A 23,052-nucleotide genomic window follows, 5' to 3' on the forward strand; every position below is an offset into this window, starting at 1 on the left:
GCGTAAAACTCGTGTAAAGATCATCGACGTTTTTCTAAATGGATACTCTCTTATATTTTTTTTGCATATATCGAATCCTTTTTCTTATCCTGCGTAAAAAGTGTTAGGGTTCCGGTTCTTGAAACAGTTATGAAGAACCGAAATGTTCTCATAACTGTCGTAAGGTATATCGGTTTCGGCTATTGCATCGGTTCTATAACTGTTATTTTTCGGTTCTGAGTTTTAGTTATGGATTTCGGTTGTAATTCTATTTCACGTAACGAATACATTGTACTTTTGGGGGGATTGAAAGTAGAGATTCTGAAATTCTTTGCGTTATTGACAAGCTGCGACTCTAAACATGTGTCAACTAATGCACCCCATAAAGTATCCGCATAACTTCGAGATGCCCGACACCATCTGGGGTTTGTCCGTCGACAGAAACTATATAACCTTAAGAGGCTACGCGAACCCATGACGCTGCCATAAATTGACCGAAAGCAAAATAGCGTCAGACTATCTGTCTTTGGTTTCTTTCAAAAATAAGCATCAATTGCAGGACGTAGGAGCCAAGTGCAATTCTGTTTCTTTCTTAAATCATTTTAATAAGTTGCAATTATCATATCTCCACATTTTTAGATTTTTTCAATTTTATCACTATTCTACGTTTCACCTACACATTTTCCCATAAATGAAAAATCCGCAATCTAATTGTAAGTTACTACACATGTGACATACATACATTTATAAGTAATTTAAAAATTATGAATAAATGTTTGCGAGTTGTAGAAGCAAAATGTATATTACATGTATATATGTATATTGTGTAAACGTGAAGCCTTAAATTCGAAATACAGTAAATTCAACTAAATTGACGTTCAGATTGTGCACAAAAATGGACAATTTGGGAACAGGAGATATGATTATTCGAGCCTAGCAGCTCGTTCTTATAGTTGTTAATTGTCCATTTTTGTGCACAATCTGAGCGTCAATTAAGGAGAATTTACTGTGTAACCGAATTGCACAGTCGAAGTGCATAACCGAAATCCAGAACCGAAAAATAACAGTTATAAAATCGATATAACACCGGTTCTCAAGAATTAAAACCGATATAAGTCAGAACCGATATACCATACCTCATAACTATTACGAAACTTTTTCAGTTCTCCATAACTGTTTCGGTCAGAACCTACATGTAACAGTTTGAAACAGTTATTTCCGGAACTTTTTCAATCCCTGGTATATATCATTTCATAAAATCAACATCCAAGTTTATAAAATTTATTATATCTTCTCGATTACGAAGTCCGAACCGTCCGATCATCGAAGTTTCGGTCGGAAGACAAATTTCCGAAGGTTCCCTTAACCCATCGAAACCTCCGCATCGCTTACGAAACGATGAACAATGAACAATATAAATTAGACGAGCGCGGCATTTGCTACGTCATTCGAGTTAACTCGACGCATCGAGTATCGAGATGCAAGATTGGCCAATCATCCAGTAGTCGAGCTCCACAGAATCGTGTCCGACGATCTGGCAGCGATTAAAGCATCTCACCTGCTGAAAATCCATGAAGAGTTTAATCCCGACGAACGCGCAGAAGTAGCTGAAACTCGTGCTGATACTCGAGCCGAGGCCGCGATACTCCAGGGGAAAGAGCTCGCCAATCAATAACCACGAAATTGGCGATATGCCCAGAGCCAGAGCAGTCGTGAAGACGAGCACGCAGAGCAACGGTATCCAGTCGTGTTGACCGACCACCGCGGTGTCTGGATACCCTAGATTCTGCGTCTGGGACATGTAGTACGCGTAACTGCCGAAACCAGCCAACGCCAACGACATGAACACGGTGCTGGCTATCAGTAACGGTAGCCTGCCCACGATGTCGATCAGAAATCCTATTCAACGAAACAATTATTATTCCACCGTCACGAAGTTACGAACCAGGGACCAGGTTCATCGAAATCAAGCCCTTAACGCTAGGTTTACGAAGCACTAAAGAGCAGCTGTTTTTATGTTGCTTCATAAAAATAACAAGCATATCTTTCTTTAGATTTTTAGCGATTTTTATCATAATATACGTCCAATGAATCAAATTTATTGAATAAATTCCCGATAAGTTTACATGGGGTGTCCTGCAACGAACTAATTTATTCTATAACCTCGTTTGTTATAGCATCAATTCGTTATATTGATTGATATTGATACATAGGGTGTCCCCGAAATAGATGATCAAACTTTGGTATCGTATTCCGCATCTTCTAACGATGAGAAAAAGTCGTATAAACATAGATCCGGAACCTCTTCGTTTTATAGATAATAGCAAATTATAGTAAGGTAATCAATAATGTCAGCAATTAATATTATCGTTAATTTGGCAACGCTGAAAATTTTGACTGCCAAGGCATGTGACAAAATTCGAAGTACAGTGAATTATACAGTCAATTTGGGAAGAGGGGATACGATTATTCGAACCTTGCGGCTCGTTTTTCATAGTTACCGATTGTCAACAACTATAAAAACGAGCCGCAAGGCTCGAATAAACGTATCTCCTCTTCCAAAATTGTCCATTTTTGTCCACAATCTGAGCATCCATTAATTTACTGTACACGAGGACTTTGAACGCGTATTCGGCAGTCTATGGAACATAGGCTGCCAGGGAAGTCATTTTCAGTAATTTTTTTAAGCAAGTTACAATTCCTTAAAATCTAATCTCGCAAACGAAAAGTATTTATCTCGAAAACGATGAGTTTCTGGACCTATGTTTATAATGACCTCTTTTCAACACACGATACCAAAGTTTGATCACCTATTTTAGGGACACACGGTACATTACCGATTATTATTACCAAAAATACTGTGCAGTTATTACCGAATACAATGGTTTCACACAAAATAGGATAAATTTAATATGAAATGAAAAAATATAAAAACATGCAAATATACATAATAGAAATGGAATTCATTATATTTAAATTGTACACATTGGACATACAGTAATGTCTCCTTAATTGATGCTCAGATTGTCCATAAAAATGGACAATTTGGGAAGAGGACCCTTGCGAATTCGAACCTTACGACTCGTTTTTATAGTTACCGATTTTCAACAATTATAAAAACGAGCTGCAAGGCTCGAATAATCGTATCTCCCCTTTCCAAATTGTCCATTTTTGTGGACAATCTGAGCGTCAATTAGGGAGACATTACTATATTGCGACTGTTGCGATTTGGATGAAAATTGAAAGGACTAAAATCCATGTTAACGAGCAACATTACGAACTCATGAAGCAAAGCTTGACGTTGAAGTTGACTCGGATGCGTGGGCAAATATCGAACCTGGTCCCGCCGCAAGCGGTCTAATCAGCATTCAGTTACCTGACAACAAAGAGGCCAGCAGTTGCACGAAACCAATGGCGATGGTCGCTCCGTGGGGGTTCATCCCGCCCAGCGTCTGCCGGAAGATGATCACCGCGTAATAATTGAACGCGTTCGCGCCGGAAAACCGCTGGAAGAACATCAGTCCGCACGTGATCGCGATCGGCTTATACAGTCTGGGCGTGAACATGCTGTTTCTGAACGTGAGCTCGTACTGCTTCGCTCTGGATGCCAATATGTTCGTCTTGATCACCTGCGTGGGCAAACAAAGTTTTACACAGCTCCGTTATTGACGATCTTACTATCTTCGTGAGATTCATACGAAATTCATACACAGTGTGCGATATTTCGATCATCTGGGCGGGCTTAATTCTATGCACGTATTATGTATTTTTGATTATAATTACTTGGAACGTTGATTTATAATTATTTTTAATTTTTATTTTCTTTTTGTCGGACGAACTGAACGCACATTGTTGCCGTCGGATGGAACTACGTTTAAGAAAAGATAGTAGAACTATTTTAATAAAAAATGACGAAATTTTCAAATTTACAGCAAACTATCTTCCAATTTTCTAGTAACCAAGATTTCAGTTTGGATGCTCGGTAAAGAACGAAGCCCATGTTTGCCCATACAGGGTGTCCCAAAAATGTCTCGTAATCTGGAAATGGAGGGTTCCTGAGGTCATTTGAAGTAACTTTTTCCTTAGCGAAAATGCAAATCGCGGCTTTGTTCACGAATTATTAACGTAAAACCGTGACCAATGAGAGGCGAGATCAGCTGGCGCGAGACGACTGACCAATGAGCAGAACTGAGCTTCGCATGCACTCGTTGGCTGGGCAGCCTCGCGCCAGCCGAACTCGCCTCTTATTGGTCAGCGTTCTTCTTTAATAACTCGTAAACAAAGCCGCGGTTTGCAGTTTCGCTAAGGAAAAAGTTACTTTAAATGACCCGAGGAATCCCCCATTTCCGTATTGTGAGACATTTTTGGGACGTTCTGTATAGTTTTCGTCTTCAGAATATTGGTATATAATCAGAAGCTCTTCGATTTTATGCGATTATATTTTGCGAAACATCATCTATTCCATGTAGACAATTTTTAAATACAAAATATTAAAAACGGTCGTGAAAGAGTGGATTAATACAATAATAAGAGTGGAATAGTATAATAAGTAGTATAATAAATAGTATAATAAGAATGGAATAAATACAATAACAATGTAAGTTCAGTCAACCAATCAATTTCTGAGAGATCACTTCAGTCATATTTATCTTAACTGAACGCAATTTAACACTTAGCACTCCGAACCATTCTGGACGTTGGCTACCAGCTACTCAGCGCCACTTTTCGGCAGAAACGGGCATTTACAGACCCTCGTATTATTTAGTATGGTTTTGGAACTAACTAACATATTATAATGATATTGGGCTTATATGAATTTGACTGAAATCGAGAAATTTGCAAAAAAATCAATATTTTATTTTTTATAATTTTGTTATTGTTTGTTTTATAATTTTGTTTTGTTGTTGTAATCGCTATCTATGCGAACTCTTTCTCTCGTCGCCTTGTTGCTTGGACGATATCACTATCACTGCTATCAAAACGATAGACTAACTGTAGAAGAAAACCTTCTACAGTTAGAGTCTTTCTAACATATCTGTATAAACGTCTATCTGGAGCTCATCTTCGCTACTACTTGTGTCATGAGACTCATTCGTGTTTGAACGTTTTGTCATTGTTCTAATAAAAAATATGAATAAATACATAGGTTGAAAATTTCTAATTGTTATTACTAACACACAAGATAATATTTACCAAAAAAACTTTTACCAAACAATTTATTTACCAAGAGAAGAATCACTTTTCCGATTTTCTCACTCCTTAGATCTATCTATACCGCTCGACGCTTCAAACCAGACTGAGTTCAGCTTTGAAAATCTTTTCCTCCAGATTTTATGATTATAAATCTCACTATACAGTGCGTGCTATGTTCGCATACCGATCTTTCTTCTACAAACTTGCCTTATCGCTCTTTTCAAGTGGCGCCTTTAAAGTGCTCGGACCGTCGTGAGCACGCCTTTCACGTTCTCGCCAAAACCCGCTGACATTTCTTGTCTATAGCTTAGTAATTGTACTATATTTTGATTTGATTTCTTGTGCCATTTCAAGAGAAAACTTCAGGGAAACATGCATGTCTGAAAAAGTTGCGCTGAAATAACTCAATTGCCCGTAATCACTAATAAACTTTAATGTCCCACGAGAGGGGACAGCGGAGTGCAAAGGGTTAATATTAAGAATAATACTTATTCTGGGTGACCGAGATATACTGCTTTCAAATTGAGGGTAACGGAAATTTTCTAAGAGTATTCAATTCCGGAATTAAATCCACCGAGGTTGTCGAAATATCGCACTGTGCGGCGGACGCCTCGAGTGTAAACGTTACCTGGAGCTCGTGTCTTATGTCGACGTGATCGCCGCGCAGCCACTGCAGGCTGTTCGCAGCCTCGTCGTCTTTCCCGTTGAGGACGAGGTACGACGGTGTCTCCGGTATAAAGAACGTCCCCAGAAAGAGCATCGACGGCGCTACTGCCACCAAAAGCGCGCTTTGACGCCAGTTTAGGTACGTGCCAGCTATGTACGACAATAACACGCCGACGTGACCGAGAACCTTCAGCATCGCCGATAGGCAGCCCCTGATACCCGGCATGGAGATCTCCGATATGTACACCTAGTTGGAACAAGACATTCGGGCTTGAACGCTTTCGTGGTTGCGACGGGGAGACGCGGACGTTTCTCCGAACGATCCGAATCTAGTTCAATCTTATTTATTTGATTTCACGAGGTCAGATTTAGAATACCTTTCCCGAATTGTTGGAAATATTCAACGGCTCTTATTCATATAATACTGTTTTAGGGGCAAGTTTAATTGGACTTTTTCAAAAGCAATTCTAAATGAGAGTAATTGATTTTAAAATTATCTTTATTTAGTTACGATTACTAGGCTACGGATTTTATATGTTTATAAAGTGAATATAGTCGGTTATTTATTTTTGGTTAGATAGTTAAGGGTACAATATCAAATGCATAAAAGCAGAGACATCTAAAGAATTAGGAAACATTCTTGTATTATTTTCAACTCACTGAAATGATCGAGAATTAAAGTCAGTGTCTGCGTAGATCCTATATTGTGCAATTAATGGAAATTTTTTTATTCTACATAAAAATTCTCAATCTAATGATTTTCATTTAAAATTATAGATAAAAAAAAATGAAATTCTTTCATAGCCGAAATTCAATATAATTTAAGTTTAACATTAACAATTAACAACATAAATATCATTAAATGATGTTCTATTCCAATCATTTTTCCTAATTTTTCTACGCTATGTTTTTTTGAGCAATATACAGAGCGGACCGGTATTCCGAGCAGGGGGTGATTCTACATAAAAAAAATAAGAAACAAATATGATATAACATTCTTTTATGCGAGGCTCCGTTTTTGAAAAAATCGACCTTAAAGTATGTTCATCTTTCTAAAGGGTTTAATTGTCGTCTATTCTTCTACCGCAATTATTTCCACCCGAGATAGTGTTTACAAATACATATACCGTTTTCTTCATAGTTCGCAACAGTTAACGTTTGTAAACACTATCTCGGACAGAGGCAATTGCGGTAGAAGAAGTAGGCGACAACTATATATAAATCCTATACAAAGATAAACAAACTTTAAAGTCGATTTTCTCGCGCGCGAAAACGGAGCCCCGGGTAAAACAATTTTGTTTCTTATTCTTTTCATGTAGAATCACCTTCTGCTCGGATGTACAGTAAGTTCTCCCTAATTGATGATCAGCTTGGAAACAAAAATGGACAATTTGGGTAGAGCATATACGATTATTCGAGCCTTGCGATTCGTTTTTATAGTTACCGATTGTCAACAACTATAAAAACGAGCCGTCGATTAATCGTACCTCTTTTTCCCAAATTGTCCATTTTTGTTTCCAAATTGAGTATCAATTAGGGAGAATTTACTGTACTATGAAATCTGGCCCACTCTGTATAATAGAGTCGCTCTCCAAAAAATTCAAGCTACTTAGTCCAGTTTAAAAAAAAAGTGATTGCATTTTACAAGGTGTTCGAATACTTTTTGCCAGGGGGATGGTAGAAGCGTAGAACGATTTCTACATTGCGAAGAACAAGCGACCCGCATACCTGAGCGACCATGGTGATGACCGAACAACAAAGTCCTCCGATGAAGCTGGTGACGTAGACCAGTTCGACGCAAGGCGCGATGCCCGTGAAGATCCAAACCGCCGCCAAAGGCATCGATGTGGAACGCAGCGCCAGCCGACGTCCTCTTCTCATTATCCAATCGCCGATCATAGCGCCGAACCATGCACCGAGCATCGATAAAGATGCGACCCAGGAGGCTTCTTGTTGCGTCACGGAGAAAGCCGACCTATGACAAATCGCAATACGATTACCGACGGTTACGGGGGTGCCGTCTAACGTAACGCTGCCACCTAATCGTTCCCCTAATGTGTACCGAGAGCCACCTTAGTCGCGACGTTCCCTGTCGCTGGCCACGATTAAGCCAGCGCGCGAGCACAATCGATCGGCCTGCGTACAATCGATCTTCGTAACCGGTTCAAGGATAGATTACAACGTTCGTTGTACTCTCTCGCGAATATGGGCTGCTGCTCTTGTCCGCAGGGGATTCGGGGCTTAATCGTCTCCCTTGCTGCAGATTTGCTTGTTGATTGGGTTATCGAGGGAATGGATGGGACTACAAATTAATAATTTCGGGGCAATTAATTGTTGGACCGCAGGCGGAATTAGGGCTGAAGAACCAAATGGTTCACGAATTTCGATCGCCGAAAGCTTTCTTAGCACTTGTAAAAAGTTGATGCAGGTCCCTTGAAAATTTAGTAATTCATTTGTTTATTTTTTTATTTATTTATTTATTTATTACTGCTTTAAACCGGATGACTAATTTATCAAACACAGGATTGTTACATGTGCCTAAAATTTGATGATAGATTATTTAAAGTGAAGAATATATTTATTTTTAAGAATATATTGTTGCAAAAAGTGTTTCTAATTAAGTGTTCTTAGTATTAAAGAAGAAAAATTTAAACGAGTTCCATATTGTTCCGCTTTTTATGTATTTGGATAAAGATTTTGCTGTTACACGACTGGAACATTAACTGCTATATATAAAACAAATTATGAAAGTTAGAAATTATGCGCAAAGCTATTTTTCAATATAATTTTTTGTCTAACGGATATGGAATATAAGACGAACGCAGTTTTAAAATAAGAAAAATAGGAGCGATATATTGCATAACAACGAAAAAACAATGATAGAATTGCTGTAGAATTTTGGTTATGTCTCGGATAATCACAGACAATCGAATGTACCAGATAATTAGGCTACATTGCCATTTTCTTTCAAAGTAATTTAAAAAATGACCGTGGATATGTATTAATACTGAATTATTAATTGATAATTCGATATAATATGAAATACATTTGATAAAGTTGGATCGACTAGCAGAAGAATAGAATCGCAGTAAGATTAGTATACTTATTTTGCTAGACTGCCGATTTAATGCAATTACGATAACAATATGTAGATCAATCTCAAGATTGATCTACAGACATTTAGGGAATTTAGAAACACTATTCTACTGTTTGCATCTCATTAACATTATTAAAAAAATAAATCAATGTAGCTCTCGCTCCTTGCAATTAATATTAGATCATTTTTACTTTGCATAAAGATTCGCAGTCCATTTATCATATTAACCCCTTAATGCACAATTTAAAAAAAAAAAAGCCGACCAAAAAAAATCAATTTTTTTAATCTAAGAAAATACATATTTGGACCTTAATTTCAATAAATATGTGAAAGAAATGCAAAAATTACTAAAAATTCAATAAAAATAGTGGATAAATAATTATAGTGAATATTGAATCGCATTGCAGATCGAATTTTGTACCCATCGTACTGTTTTTCAATTACCAGTTACTATTTTGAAGGGGAAGGAGACGAAAAAAAAAACTGAAAAATATTTAATTTTACCTAAATTTGTAATAATATAATAATAATATTTATTAGCTAAAAAATATATAATAAACTAAAACTATTCAAAATTTTCTTTTGTATGGTAAATTTCAAAACAAGGTGCAGCACATAGCCCAACATTCCTTATTTCAACATTAGAAAACATACCTTTTATACACTAAAAATCCAATTTACTCTCTATAAAAATACACCATAAAACAAAAACGTTTTTATATGTTGACACTAATAATATTTGTAAAAAATAAAAAACAATTGTCTTTGAAGAAATTCACTTTGATAACGTCTACTTTACTTCCATCCTAAAAGTGCATATTTTATTCCTGAATAAGCAAAAAATAGAAAGAGATCGGAGATAACTGGAGAGTAATAAATAAATTAGTCATAACAAAACTCACAAAAGTGCCAACGCTAATTAGATACGCAATAATGGATATAGATAGATAGAAACAATTACCAGGTCAGAGATGCTTATAAGCGTCACCCTAAAAGGCCATATTTTATAATCCCAAATAAACAAACTTTACAGCTTACAATACAGAATTACACGATGAATATCAATAAATTGAATGTTTTCCTTGGTTTCTATTAAGTTATTTTTACTGCCCGGATATATTCGAATCTGAACATTTTAGCGACATAAGTTGCGACGCCGACCGTATATATACGGGTCTGCACATTTTGGCCGGTTTTGCACGCCCGTGTTAATACGTTTCTGCGCGTTAAGGGGTTAAACTATCGTACTGAACCAGAACTGGTTTATCGTTGATGTCAACTAAAAATGAATGTTTATATAAAATATTTTCTCCACTTACAAATTATTATTCAGACCATTTCTAGCAAGCCGATCTTCCTAGGAGACTTTAAATCGTCTATTTTAGGTCGAATGTTAATTCGATCGATTAACGACGAACCGTAACTCGCAAATCTCGCCGTTACGTAACGATCTAAGTGGCGAATATTACACGCAGGGTGTAACTAATGATCGCGCGGTTCAACTCCCGCTACTTTATGCTGCTTCCTTTATAGTGGACGGCTGATAAACCGAACCGCTATCGCGGAGAAAGTGTGTGCGACGACATTTGAAAAGGAACGGAGTGTGACGTTAACGCATTTGTTAAGTGAATTATCTAAGATATTCGCTCGCGCGGTTTATAGTCGGTCCGGGTCGGCCCGGCGACGGACAGAAATATCTTGTGGTATTTATTTAATTTGCTTATCTATACGGCGACGCTAATCGTTACCGGACACGACGCGTATAGCGCACAATTACTTACGAAGTTTCACTTTTCCTGACAGAGATACGACCATTGCGCTACTGGTTTGTTTCGTGGCGATTCCAAAGTTGCCAAATGCTGATTAATCCGGATGCAGCGATGCTAGACTATTTCATTCTCGTTTCGCTTTTCTAGACGTTTCTTGTTTAACCCTTTGACCTCTGACTCTCGGATAGAATTGTCGATACAAACGAATCCGCCGCCATGATAATCATAAAGGCGTTTACGACAAAAATGAGTAGATGATGCATAAAACGCTGTCACTGTGTTGCAACAATTTTATTGTTCGATCATGTTATTTATAACTCACAAATATTATTCGAAACGGAAATAAATATTTACGCAGTTCCTGATTCTTGCAACGGATGCACACAAATTTTATTTGACATAACTCGCGGCGGGTTAACTTCGTAAAATTTTCACCGCACAGTAGAGAAATCGGTTATCCGAAGCGACCGGAGAAACGGACATTCGGATAATGGATCGGTTGCTTAGTTACGTTATTAATATTTAGATAATCATAATTATATTACAATATAAACAATTATTATTATTTTATATATTAAAATGCGCCGATTAAATAGGGAATAAAGAATCAAGTTATCAGAAAATCGGATAATCGATATTTGCATAAACGGTAAGCATTTGTATACTTACAATACATTTTGGATACTGTTGAAAATTTAATAGAAGATAATCTTCTAAATAATGTTGATTGAAACGCTATGTTAATACTACTGCATCTCTAATGTTCTCTTTTCGAGCTATTTTCGTTTCTTTAGTAATATTAGGGCTTTAATAGCGACGGGAAATATATATGTTAGCAGAAATGAAATTCTAACATTTGCTAGTTAATGTTTAAAAACTTACCAGGTATCGTTCGCTGACTGATACAAATGAGGGGGCTGGTTGTCCAGGATAGAATCTAAGGCCGGCGAGGTGTAACCCTTCGCTAGGCCCGACGACAGTGTCCCCATCGACAGAGCCAGGGTGGCTAACACCTAAACAAAAATTGAAACCTTTTATCCAAATTGTAGGGTTACTAAATTATCATATAAAAAGATCATCAAATTTTTTTACATTTAAAGATCGTGTTATCAAAAAAGGTACAATTTCTTCTAAAGTTAATAAGAAATGCACCGATGAGAGAGCTGTATTTATATTATAATAATAAATATAATAAATATATAATAATATAAAAAATATAATAAACTATAACAATACAATATATTATTTATATTATATTCTTATATATAATTTATTATATATATAAATAATAAGAGAGAGAGAGAATGAAATATTTATTCCGTACACGATACAGATGGCATCCACTACGTTAATTTTTGGTATTCATGAAAAATGTTGATCTTTAGATGATTTATAACATGAATATAATTATATTCACGCAGACTTGAAATAAAGCATTAATTTTTTCTGCGATTCTCAAATCTTCCGACACAATTTACATCGCGTACTCTCTAAATTTTTAGTTCGTATTGCATTCTGCAATCTAAAAGATTCTTCGACCAATTTAATTAACAAAATAAAATAATGTGAATGGCATTCGTGTAACAGGGATATAAAATCGCGAAACCAATGTAAAAAGTACACCAGAAGGGTCCATTTGAATCCGCGGACATAAAAGCTGCAACGAAGATCGCGGGTGCGCAACATACCGATCCGCAGGCACCGTTTCGAATTAATCCCGCCGCGAATCAAATATTAAAGGTTGCCCGGTCGCCGCGGGAAACCTCGAATTCGTTCATCGGCGTATATATAGGAACGCCGTAAGCCGTGCATGCATGTATGCATGTATATCAGCCGTGCTCGCATATTGCGGTCCGCAACCGGCGGACAAATTGTCGGCTGCAAATTGAAAGCGGTGCTCCCTCGACCCTTCCCTAGGAATACTAAACATTTCGCGTGCGCGTCTCCGCAACGATCGTTCCGATGCGCCACGTGCATCGAGCGCACACATTCCGCCGCGTGACAATGGTCGAGTGCTCCAGTTCTCCTCCGGTCCGCGGAGGCCACCGATTTTATGGTGCGCCAACCCGAAATTACGGGACCATGGAATCTCCGACGGTGGAACGCAGGGGACGGTTGTGTATTCTGTTGCATCCAGTCCTCTTCCGGCGCGGCGTCGAGCGTCGTCGAGCCTTTTCAATCAGCGACGAGTGCTTCCGATACCAGCCAGCCAAGATACTCCATTTTCCTAGCCCGCGAGACGCGCTTCATACAGTCTAACCCAGCCAGAAGATCGACAGAAATCAAAAGTAGTAACGTACCGTGCGCAAGAGCTTTTATCTTTCGCCGAGACGGTCGAATGCGCGGCTCGGTGCGTTCGAACATTCAATTCTACGAAATATTTTCCAAGTATTCGCATGGTTTTGTTGTCGATAGGAGACTGTTCTCAAATCGGGGGTAAAGTGAAAGAGACTGAACGGGAATATGTGAAATGGCCGAAGCAGAAACGGAGTATCTTAAAAGAAATAATAGCGCATGGATTGAAAAGCAGGGAACTGATGCGAAAAGTATCACTGCAGATTCTAAATTGTGATAGTAAGACACGAAATATAAATTAATGTATATAGGCAGAAGGAATAGACATGTAGAATAGAAGAAACGATTCACATAATTCTGAATTTTCGTTTAAACACAATGTTGCAAATTGTAGATTGTCTTTTTGAAAGAAATTACTGCTATGAAATAATTGAAGTGGAGTGCGCAGCTATCACGATGATGTATTCTTAATAAGAATTTCTTATCGATGCATTTTGGATTTATTTTACTGCATTTTCAAGAACCGGAGACAATTAATTGGCCCGCTGCAATTTCTTTAGAAGCATTAATCTACAGTTTCACAAATCGTGCTTCTACGAAACTTCATAATTGTGTGAATCATTTTATAATTTCTTACGTTCGCGAGATAAGGTTAAAGACAATCTATGAGTCCAAGCTAGAGAATCCATATACAAAAGTTTCTTAACCCTTTAACTGCCACGATCCCCATTTTGGAATTTAACGTGCACACCACTTGGCGCGAAGAATATATGAGGTGCATTTGACAATTTAATGTCATTTTATACATATCAGCCAATATTGTTTACAGCAGACAGTGTGTATTTTGTATTTCGTTTCTCTTCAACAAGTGAAGAAATTTGGAAATCATCTGTAAGTTGAACACAAATTATCATATTTGAAGCATAATATTTTTGGTTTGGTTTTTATATTATTATTAAATACCATACATAAAAATGAGTAATTTAGAGGTTATAGTAACTCGGTCAGTTACTTACTCAGTCTTTTGTTTTTCATACAATAAAAAAATTTCTTTTTTATTCATGCAACCTGCCACAATCCCCATTTGGGACTTTTTAAAAAGTATAAAATATTTTAACGACAAAACATAATTTGAATATAATTATATTGTTACACAAGTTTTCGTGCAACATACATAACTTTTCCTGTCAAAAATTCAAAAAAACATTTGGCAGTTAAAGGCTTAAAAACCACAGATAACTAATTAGTTTTCCGTAATTTCTTTAATTGTGCTTGATGGAAACTTCGAAATCGTGTGAATCATTTAGTAGTCTTCTACGTTTGCGAGAAAAGGTTAAAACAAGTTATGAGCGCAAGCTAGGAATTTAATATACAAAGGCATTTTTGAGGATCACAGATAATTAATTGACCCTCTGGTCCATTGATGGGTACTTGACCCTTGCTACTAAATTCCGTAAGTCCCAAGTCGTCGGTCTCAGGTTCCAAAACACGAGTATCAGGTGTCGCATGCCGTCTAGCGAGCCGGTCTCTTAGGGACCTCTAGGCCCCTACATTGGGCCTAATAGGTTGTTGGTCATCCGTGTCGCATTTCAGTGGCTCGGAATCGCAAGTATATCGAATGTCAGTGTCTACAGTTATTTACATTGGGTTTCGTAGGTCAAATCCTATCATATTTCACGGTCCCCGAGTTATCTCTATTGAGCTGCATAGGCCCCGATTCAGAGGACTTACAGTTACTCGGTACCCTATTGCGGCGAACAAAATATTTTCTGCCCATTACCGCACAATGTACCGACTCTGATCCGCTATGTTCATAATTTACGACTCGGATGACGCAAGGAAATTTGCCGTACGCGTAAATCAAGCGTCCATTTGAACTTCTTGCTCGAGAAATCCATGTTGCTCTGTTATCTCCATTGGACGCACAGTGCAGCCTATTGTAGACGAAAATTGAAAAATTGTTGTTCAATTTTTAACTACACATATATATATATATATATATATATATATATATATATATATATATATATATATATTTGGTGCTATTAGCAATCTATATGTATACCGAACAAATCGCTAGAGTCTAATTACTAGAATCTAATATTACTAGAGCCTAATAACCTAATTACTAGAAAATTAGCTCATTTGTTTAATGTATATAAATAGTGTTTACAATTAAAATATTGATAGAAAATATCCTGTAATTTTCATTGTTTCGCATCAAGGTATTGTATGGCTGTATAATTTTTTTGTGACAAACTGCTGGATGTCATTGGATGCCATTTATCTCTTGTTAGAGAATTTGAGATATCGAGGAACGATTTTTGGGAAATTTTTTGGGGACATAACCTTACAAATAAAGAAGGAAGTTCAATGTGAATCGAGAATATTTAATCATTTGTGAATCCGAGAAGACCAAAACAGAAAATACCGAATCAGAAGATAGCGATTAATTTTTAAAAACTTGTAAAATTCTGAGACATTTTATTAGACATTTATAAGAGTACATTCGATTTTTGCGCGCATCTGTTGCTACTGTGCACCTTCTCAAAGACCGAGATCCGTGTTCGTTTCCCAAGAAATAAAGATGACATCAACAATTGTAATATCCATGTCGAGGTTTAGTTTTCCCGGTCAGTCCGTGAGGAACGTTCCCGAAACGCTCAGCTCGCGCCGCGGGAAGAATTATTTACGAGCCGTAATAAGCGGATAATGCAGGGTGTGTCTGAAATTATTGTGCAATTGGCGCGAACCGGCCGTGGCCGGGGTCGTGTCGCATGAAATAAATTATCGCGCGGGATAAGTGTATTAATTCGACGCGAAAGAGAGCAAAATTGGTCGGTCATTGAATTATGGCTTGGTGGAAATTCAATTTTCGTTCGGTACATTATTGGCCACGGTCTCTTAATGCGATTGTGATACGCTGGACAGAGCCATCGTAGAATATGTTTCCAGCTGTGGGTCTAACACGAGCTCTTTCTTCGGGCGCGCAAATTGCCATAACAATAACTTTCTCCACTCGGACTATTGCCGTTATTCCCAATAATATCAGTTCATTATTTGTACATACAAAACTTGCGTTGTTGTACGTGTATCGAGAGGAAGACATCGATAATTTTATAATTCCATAAATAATTCAAATTTAATTGATCCCGTATACTGTACGTATTCGTATAAATATGTTCTTATAAAATTACGTGAAAACAAACACACAGACAAGAATTATTCATTATTATTCAAACAATTTTACAATCTCTGTTCGAATAAAGAATTATGCGAATAATTTATTCGAATAAAGAATTATACGAATAATTTATTCGAATAAAGAATTATGCGAATAAATAGATAGCATAATTTATGACGAATAAAGAATTATTCGAATAAATAGATAGAATAATTTATGACGAATAAAGAATTATTCGAATAAATAGATGGAATAATTTATGACGAATAATGAATAATCGCAATTCGAATATTCGACTAAAAATAATTCATTCAGATAATCAGCTTAGATAAATATTCGAGTAATGCCCAACCTTGCTAAAATTAAGGTTTCCAATACTTAAAAAAAAATGATTTATGGAATAAGATCTATAAACTTTAATATCAACCTTCGTTCTCGAAGGGTTAAAGAAACTGAGAGACCTCGCGCCGCATCCTGTTCCGTATATCGCGCAAGTTTCGTATCCACAGTTTTCGAACCAACGAAGGTATGTGTATTCAAGGTGAACGAAGCCGAATCCCGGGCGAGTATTGTTAATCAATTTCTCGGACACGGAACACGACGCAGCAATAAATCTTGCGCGGCGAGCCCGGCCGAAAAGACCTCAGAAAAATTGCAAATGCGACGGGGGACGCGTCGCGTGTACACGGCGCAGCTTCCCCGCGGAATCCGTAAAGCCGTGTCGCTTGCACCTGCTGGAAAATTCTGTCGATATTTCATATTAAACTCCGGCCATCGCACACACGGTCCGCGCGCGCCCTTATCGAGGCAGGCTTGCATACAGGCTCTCCGCGCCGGGAAAGGGGTACGGAGAGTACGTGTCGCGTCTGTTACAGTTTCCTACGTTAGGTTAAAGGAATTTGAAAAGACACTCTCGGCGCCGATCCCACGTGAATTTGCATAGACTTTCAATATCTCGGGCTCTCCCCACCCGAGGGCGGCCGGTGGACGAGCGTATTATGCGCGATTAAACGCGTCTCGCGTTGCCAGCCTTTCCATCGTTGCGCGACACGGTCGCCGCGCCACGGTCGAACAACCGTTTGCAAACAATAATGCGTGGGTCGCGTGCCGCTTTCCAATCGGCCGCGTTTTTACCTGTTCGCTCTGATCGCGCGAAAACTGTAACGCGCTACCTAGGCAGCCGTCTCCCGCCAGCTGATTGGCGAACAATGACGCGTGGTCGTCCCGTCGCTTCCCGATCCGATTACATATCAATTCGTTATCGAGAAGCTGCGACACACGGAGTTCGAGTATACAGTTCCTGGTCAGAGAGAGAGAGAGAGAGAGAGAGAGAGAGAGAGAGAGAGAGAGAGAGAGAGAGAGAGAGAGAGAGAGAGAGAGACGCTGACAGGAACTCGGTTCTTTACTCCGACGATTATTTCCGTGGTTGCTAGCAGGCCTGGGCAATTGTCATTTGAGATGAAAGCGAGATACAGCTATTTGAGATCATTTATTTCGATTCGTTAATTTCAATCTTGTTAATCGAGAATGAAAATAATATCGATACATCTTAAATGAAACCAAGAAATAGCTGTTTGAAATAATTCAACTGGGTTATCTTCAATGCAGTTATGTGTAATCATAAAAATAGTACCCGATCGAATTGGGATGATAACAATTTCAAATAATTAATTATTTCGTTATGACAAACCTTTTTGTTTCAAATATGACAAAGGAAATAATGAGCAATAAAAAGACTCCATTTTAAGATTGCAATTTGCCCTAAGTAACAAGTAACCGTTCTACTGGCGCAGAAGATGCAAGAGGGGTATTATTCGTCAAAAAAATGTTTCGTATTATCGGATAATCGTATGCAAATGTGTCATACAAATTGTAGAACGGACGATCCTGAGTGGAGAACGATGAGTTAAGAACCAGCTCACAGCGGTTTACATACAATACTTTGTAGGTCCTTGCGCGCAAGGACAAATCCCGGGGCGAAGACGCCAACGCGTTAATCATGCGTCTAGGGAAACAATCGTTTGTAAGTTTATCTCGCGCTATAACTTGAATACAAAGCCCAGGATCGGCAGTGCGCCAAAGATGAAGCAGTGGCATGAGTCAGCGGCGGTTTACGTTCTCTGACAGCGCTGTGATGTTGTAAATTGTAAGCCATTGTACGTGCACGTATCGTGATGAATCGCCGTTCTGATTTGATTTAGTAAGTTGACATGTTTCAAGATATCTATAACACTAGAACATGATTTGTCACTTTTAATCGCTTCTTTGTGGTTTCCGCTGGTTTCATACAACAAGTTCCTTTCACGATGGTACTTTTTCACAGGAAATAATGATACGTTCGATTTTGAGTTTGATTCTGATGTTGCAAATGGTGTAGAATAGTTGAACATCTTTTTAAGCATGAAGGAATGGGTGAAATTTCCATGTCGAATTCTTAATCATGCGAGTACAACTTGAAGCTTCCTGTCGAAAAATAGTGCTCGATTTATTTCTCAATTAACTTTTTCAATGTCATGGAAATTCGAGTTCCGGAAATTTGTCCAGGTTCCAAATTCCTTTAAGAATTTTATTCAAGGATCTTGGGACTCTCTTCCTTGTAGTGTACTGGAGTGTTTGAAACATTCGATGAGTTCGCTGTCTCTTTTGTTATTTTTATCTGCTCTCCCATCCCCGCGAATTACAATATGCGTTTATGGGACTCAAACTAGCAAGATTTCCGATGCTTGTTCATTTACTATTATATTGTTGTATCTCTCGATGATTTGCTTAACCCCTTAACGCCAAAATGTGCAGACGTCGGCGTCGCAACTTATGTCGCTAAAATGTTCAGATTCGAATATATCCGGGCAGTAAAAATAACTTAATAAAAACCAAGGAAAACATTCAATTTATTGATATTCATCGTGTAATTCTGTATTGTATGCTGTAAAGTTTGTTTATTTGGGATTATAAAATATGGCCTTTTAGGGTGACGCTTATAAGCATCTCTGACCTGGTAATTGTTTCTATCTATCTATATCCATTATTGCGTATCTAATTAGCGTTGGCACTTTTGTGAGTTTTGTTATGACTAATTTATTTATTACTCTCCAGTTATCTCCGATCTCTTTCTATTTTTTGCTTATTTAGGAATAAAATATGCACTTTTAGGATGGCACTTATGAACATTTAGTGTATTATTCGTGAGCAAGTCGTGAAGTAAAGTAGACGTTATCAAAGTGAATTTCTTCAAAGACAATTGTTTTTTATTTTCTACAAATATTATTAGTGTCAACATATAAAAACGTTTTTGTTTTATGGTGTATTTTTATAGAGAGTAAATTGGATTTTTAGTGTATAAAAGGTATGTTTTCTAATGTTGAAATAAGGAATGTTAGGCTATGTGCTGCACCTTGTTTTGAAATTTACCATACAAAAGAAAATTTTGAATAGTTTTAGTTTATTATATATTTTTCAGCTAATAAATTATTATTATATTATTACAAATTTAGGTAAAATTAAATATTTTTCAGTTTTTTTTTTCGTCTCCTCCTTCCCCTTCAAAATAGTAACTGGTAATTGAAAAACAGTACGATCTGCAATGCGATTCAATATTCACTATAATTATTTATCCACTATTTTTATTGAATTTTTAGTAATTTTTGCATTTCTTTCACATATTTATTGAAATTAAGGTCCAAATATGTATTTTCTTAGATAAAAAAAATTGATTTTTTTTGGTCGGTTTTTTTTTTTAAATTGTGCATTAAGGGGTTAATAAATGCCTTCATAGTGTCCGCAAACAAGCATACTATTACAAATGGTAAACAGAATAAAGAAATTCAGTCTTGCGATTCTTACAAAGTAGCAAACGTCAGCCGTTGTACGCGGTCGATACGTTTAGCGTTGAAGTCGTTGATTTCGAATTTTGTGCAGCCGGATGGGCAATCCATGACCCAAGGTCGCCGGTGGCAATGCGCGTCGCCGGTGAACAGGCGTTGACAGGGTTGCGTCCACGCGGTGACCCGTCGACCCGGGTCAAACGCGTTAACCCTTTCGATGGCGGCACTCAGCGCGACATGCACGATGTCTGCGGAGTGTTTACAGTCGCGGCACGTCGCGCGTGTCCGTCAAACGTTTGCGCACGCCACGAAGCTAAACGAAACCCTATTGCGACGAGTTCCACCGTTACCGTTTGCGCGGGAAACCCGCATTATTTGGAAGTAACAAGGGGGTAAACAACTCGGTAGTTGGCAGCGAGAACGATAAACGAACCAAGTCGCGTGTTCGGGGCTGTTGTAACAAGGCTATTCAGTTCGTAGACGGCGGCGCAACACGGACACAGTGTTGCCGAACGGCGAATACGATTATCCTGGCCGTCTAATCGGTGTATAATGGACAATGTCAAAGTTAGGAGCAGCGCGAACAGATCCCGGTAATTTCACTGCCGAGAACCGGCGAACCCGATTCCCCGCTTTGACGCATGAACCGCGTTCGATAATACACACTGAAATGTAATTCCCACCTTCGGGATCGGGTTAAATGGATTTGTATCGCGCCGTGTGTGCTCGGTTTGTTCCAGCGTGCAAACAACGCCGTTAAAGCCACAAGGAACAATAAAACGGCGCACGCTGCTAGCTTTTCCCAGAAAGTTTGCCAAAATTCGTCGCTTCGTACAATTTTTGTGGAGATCGGTCCTCATATGTTTTCGATGCTGCTGAATTTGAATATGTTGTCGGAAATGCAAAATTCAAAGTGGATGTTCAGTATAACATCTATATATGTATATACAGCGTGGGTCATTTAATTGTTAGTTTTTATCTTAGTTTTTATCGTAAACTACGTGCAACAAAAATGTTCCGAATAAAAGTTGTTTGGTATAAAGAGAAGCTTGCACGGCACACAACAATTAATTTTTAATCACGCTATTTGAAAATGTAGACGATAAAAATTATCTATTAATTAATAATAAAATAGAATAAATTATTAGTTATTAAAAATCAACGAAAAAATATCTAAATAATCATTAATTTCTCAATCCTTGAACCTTCATAATTTTTTATTCTTAATAGACTTTCAAATGGCGTGATTGAATGTTGTACGTCATGGTTAAAGAAAATAGCACAAAATTAATTCTTATTTAATTAGTTAAAGCAATAAACTTTGGTACAAAACATCCTTTTATATAACATGTAGTTTCCAAAAAAGTTAAAGTGAAAGAGTTGAGCCTCCGATACACGCTCTGTGTAATTAGAATATCAAATTTATTATGACGATCTGAATTTCAACATTTTTAACATTGTTCACTTGATACTTTAAGACCAAGTTTGTGGAGTATTGAAAGCAGCTATTTTATGTTGCTTTAGAAAAATAACATACGTACATTTAGTCAGATATTTAACGATTTTTATTACAACATATATCCAATGGAACAAATACAACATCCTTTTGCAGATCAAATTCACGTATTCTCTCAGATCATTATATTTATATTATATTTACATTATTTAACTCTCGGAACTGTTATAGGACGAATTTGTCTCGCGAAACATTGAATTTGATTTACAAACGAGAGGATTTCATTTCAGAAAGGTGATCTTCCCCACCTCAAATTTACAAAACAAAAGCGCGCATCTATTTGTCATCTACATTTATTTGAACGCTTAAGCAACAAAGGAGCAGGATTCTGTTACGGCTTGAAAGAAAGGAATAACTTTCGTCGAGGGGTTCGCTTCCATAGAATCTCCGTACCGTACGATGCACGCGATTTTCGAGCAAAAATCATGCAAACGAGCAACAAGGCTGACACGCCGCGTTCTATCTCTTCCAATTATCACAGCATGGATTCATCGAGCACGGATACCGTCCCGTAAAGCGTCTTAAATATCACGGCCGGCAAAGAGAGGAATAGAGCAAAATGGCCCGTGCAAACAGCGCCCGCCGGCGAAACACTGAAAATTCAAGCAAACGATCCCGCCGCGCCGGGGCCGGTGCCGGGGCCGGGAGTATGAATTTCTCGGACGGGTCCGGTCTCGCGAGCGTGCTGGTATCCCGCGCGTTTCTTCTGGCGGGATCGCAACGTTAAAAGCTCGTTTGCGCCAAGCCACGCCGAGAAAGGATGTGCCTGAGTTAGGTCGAAGTTAACTGAGAGAGCCATTAGCTTAAAACTGTTAGCCGGCCTTAAGCGAAAGGAGAACGACGCCGGGAAGGAAGGAAGGAAGGAAGGAAGGAAGGACGGACGGACGGACGGAAAATGGCGGAGAAAAGAAACGCTCGTGGAAAAGGGAGCTTTGAAAGTGTTCGCGGCGTATTATGAAAATGGTTGGTCAGTCTCGGCTGGTTAAGTGCGCGTCTCTATGAAAAATACAGGCGGAAATAGTGGGTGGCCACGGGCAGGGATGAAAAGAGAGAGCTTAAGTCGAGAGGCCGCCCGGACGCTCGATATGCATTTTAAGCCGGACCACTCAATTAAGCTCGCAGCTATCTTCGGTATTTGCATATCAATATGGACCTGTGCCAAGAAGGAAAGACTCGCTCAGCTTGCTGGATTTGGATTATTCGGGAATCGGCAGGTACACGGGTACATCGGGAATGCAAATCGCCCCGCTGCAGTCGGGAAAATACACGGCTAATAATTACCATCGAACGGAATTGCATTTCTGCGCACTGCTTTAAAGCAAACGCTCTTTGGGTTTGTCAAGTCGACAATCGTCGAATAACTAACTACCTGAGACAATGTCACGTGCTACTGGTGGTGTATCAGATTCTTCTGCGGGAACACTAGTCCTTTAACCTTAACCTTTTGTCGCGGTTGTTTTCTCTTCGCAGTTACAATGATCAGAACTTTCTCGATTGGAATAATTGCGCAGCTGGTATTTATGCAAAATTTA

At 38.3% G+C, this 23,052-nt stretch overlaps 2 protein-coding genes across 3 annotated transcripts in view; one reads left to right on the forward strand and one right to left on the reverse strand.

Moving 5' to 3' along the window:
• Positions 1–23,052, forward strand: part of LOC143258734 (mediator of RNA polymerase II transcription subunit 20-like) — a 252,598-nt gene that overhangs the window by 11,336 nt on the left and 218,210 nt on the right. The window lies entirely within an intron of this gene.
• LOC117218807 (facilitated trehalose transporter Tret1) overlaps positions 1–23,052 on the reverse strand; it is a 228,861-nt gene that overhangs the window by 10,456 nt on the left and 195,353 nt on the right. For both annotated transcript variants that reach the window (XM_033467452.2, XM_033467454.2), the window contains 5 exons: positions 11,587–11,717; positions 7,567–7,813; positions 5,801–6,085; positions 3,356–3,608; positions 1,538–1,878 (listed from right to left, as the gene is read on the reverse strand). In XM_033467452.2, coding sequence (XP_033323343.1) covers positions 1,538–1,878; positions 3,356–3,608; positions 5,801–6,085; positions 7,567–7,813; positions 11,587–11,717 — 1,257 coding nt within the window. The remainder of the gene's footprint in view (positions 1–1,537; positions 1,879–3,355; positions 3,609–5,800; positions 6,086–7,566; positions 7,814–11,586; positions 11,718–23,052) is intronic.

The sequence above is a fragment of the Megalopta genalis genome, chromosome 8, assembly GCF_051020955.1.
Source record: "Megalopta genalis isolate 19385.01 chromosome 8, iyMegGena1_principal, whole genome shotgun sequence".
NCBI lineage: Eukaryota > Metazoa > Arthropoda > Insecta > Hymenoptera > Halictidae > Megalopta > Megalopta genalis.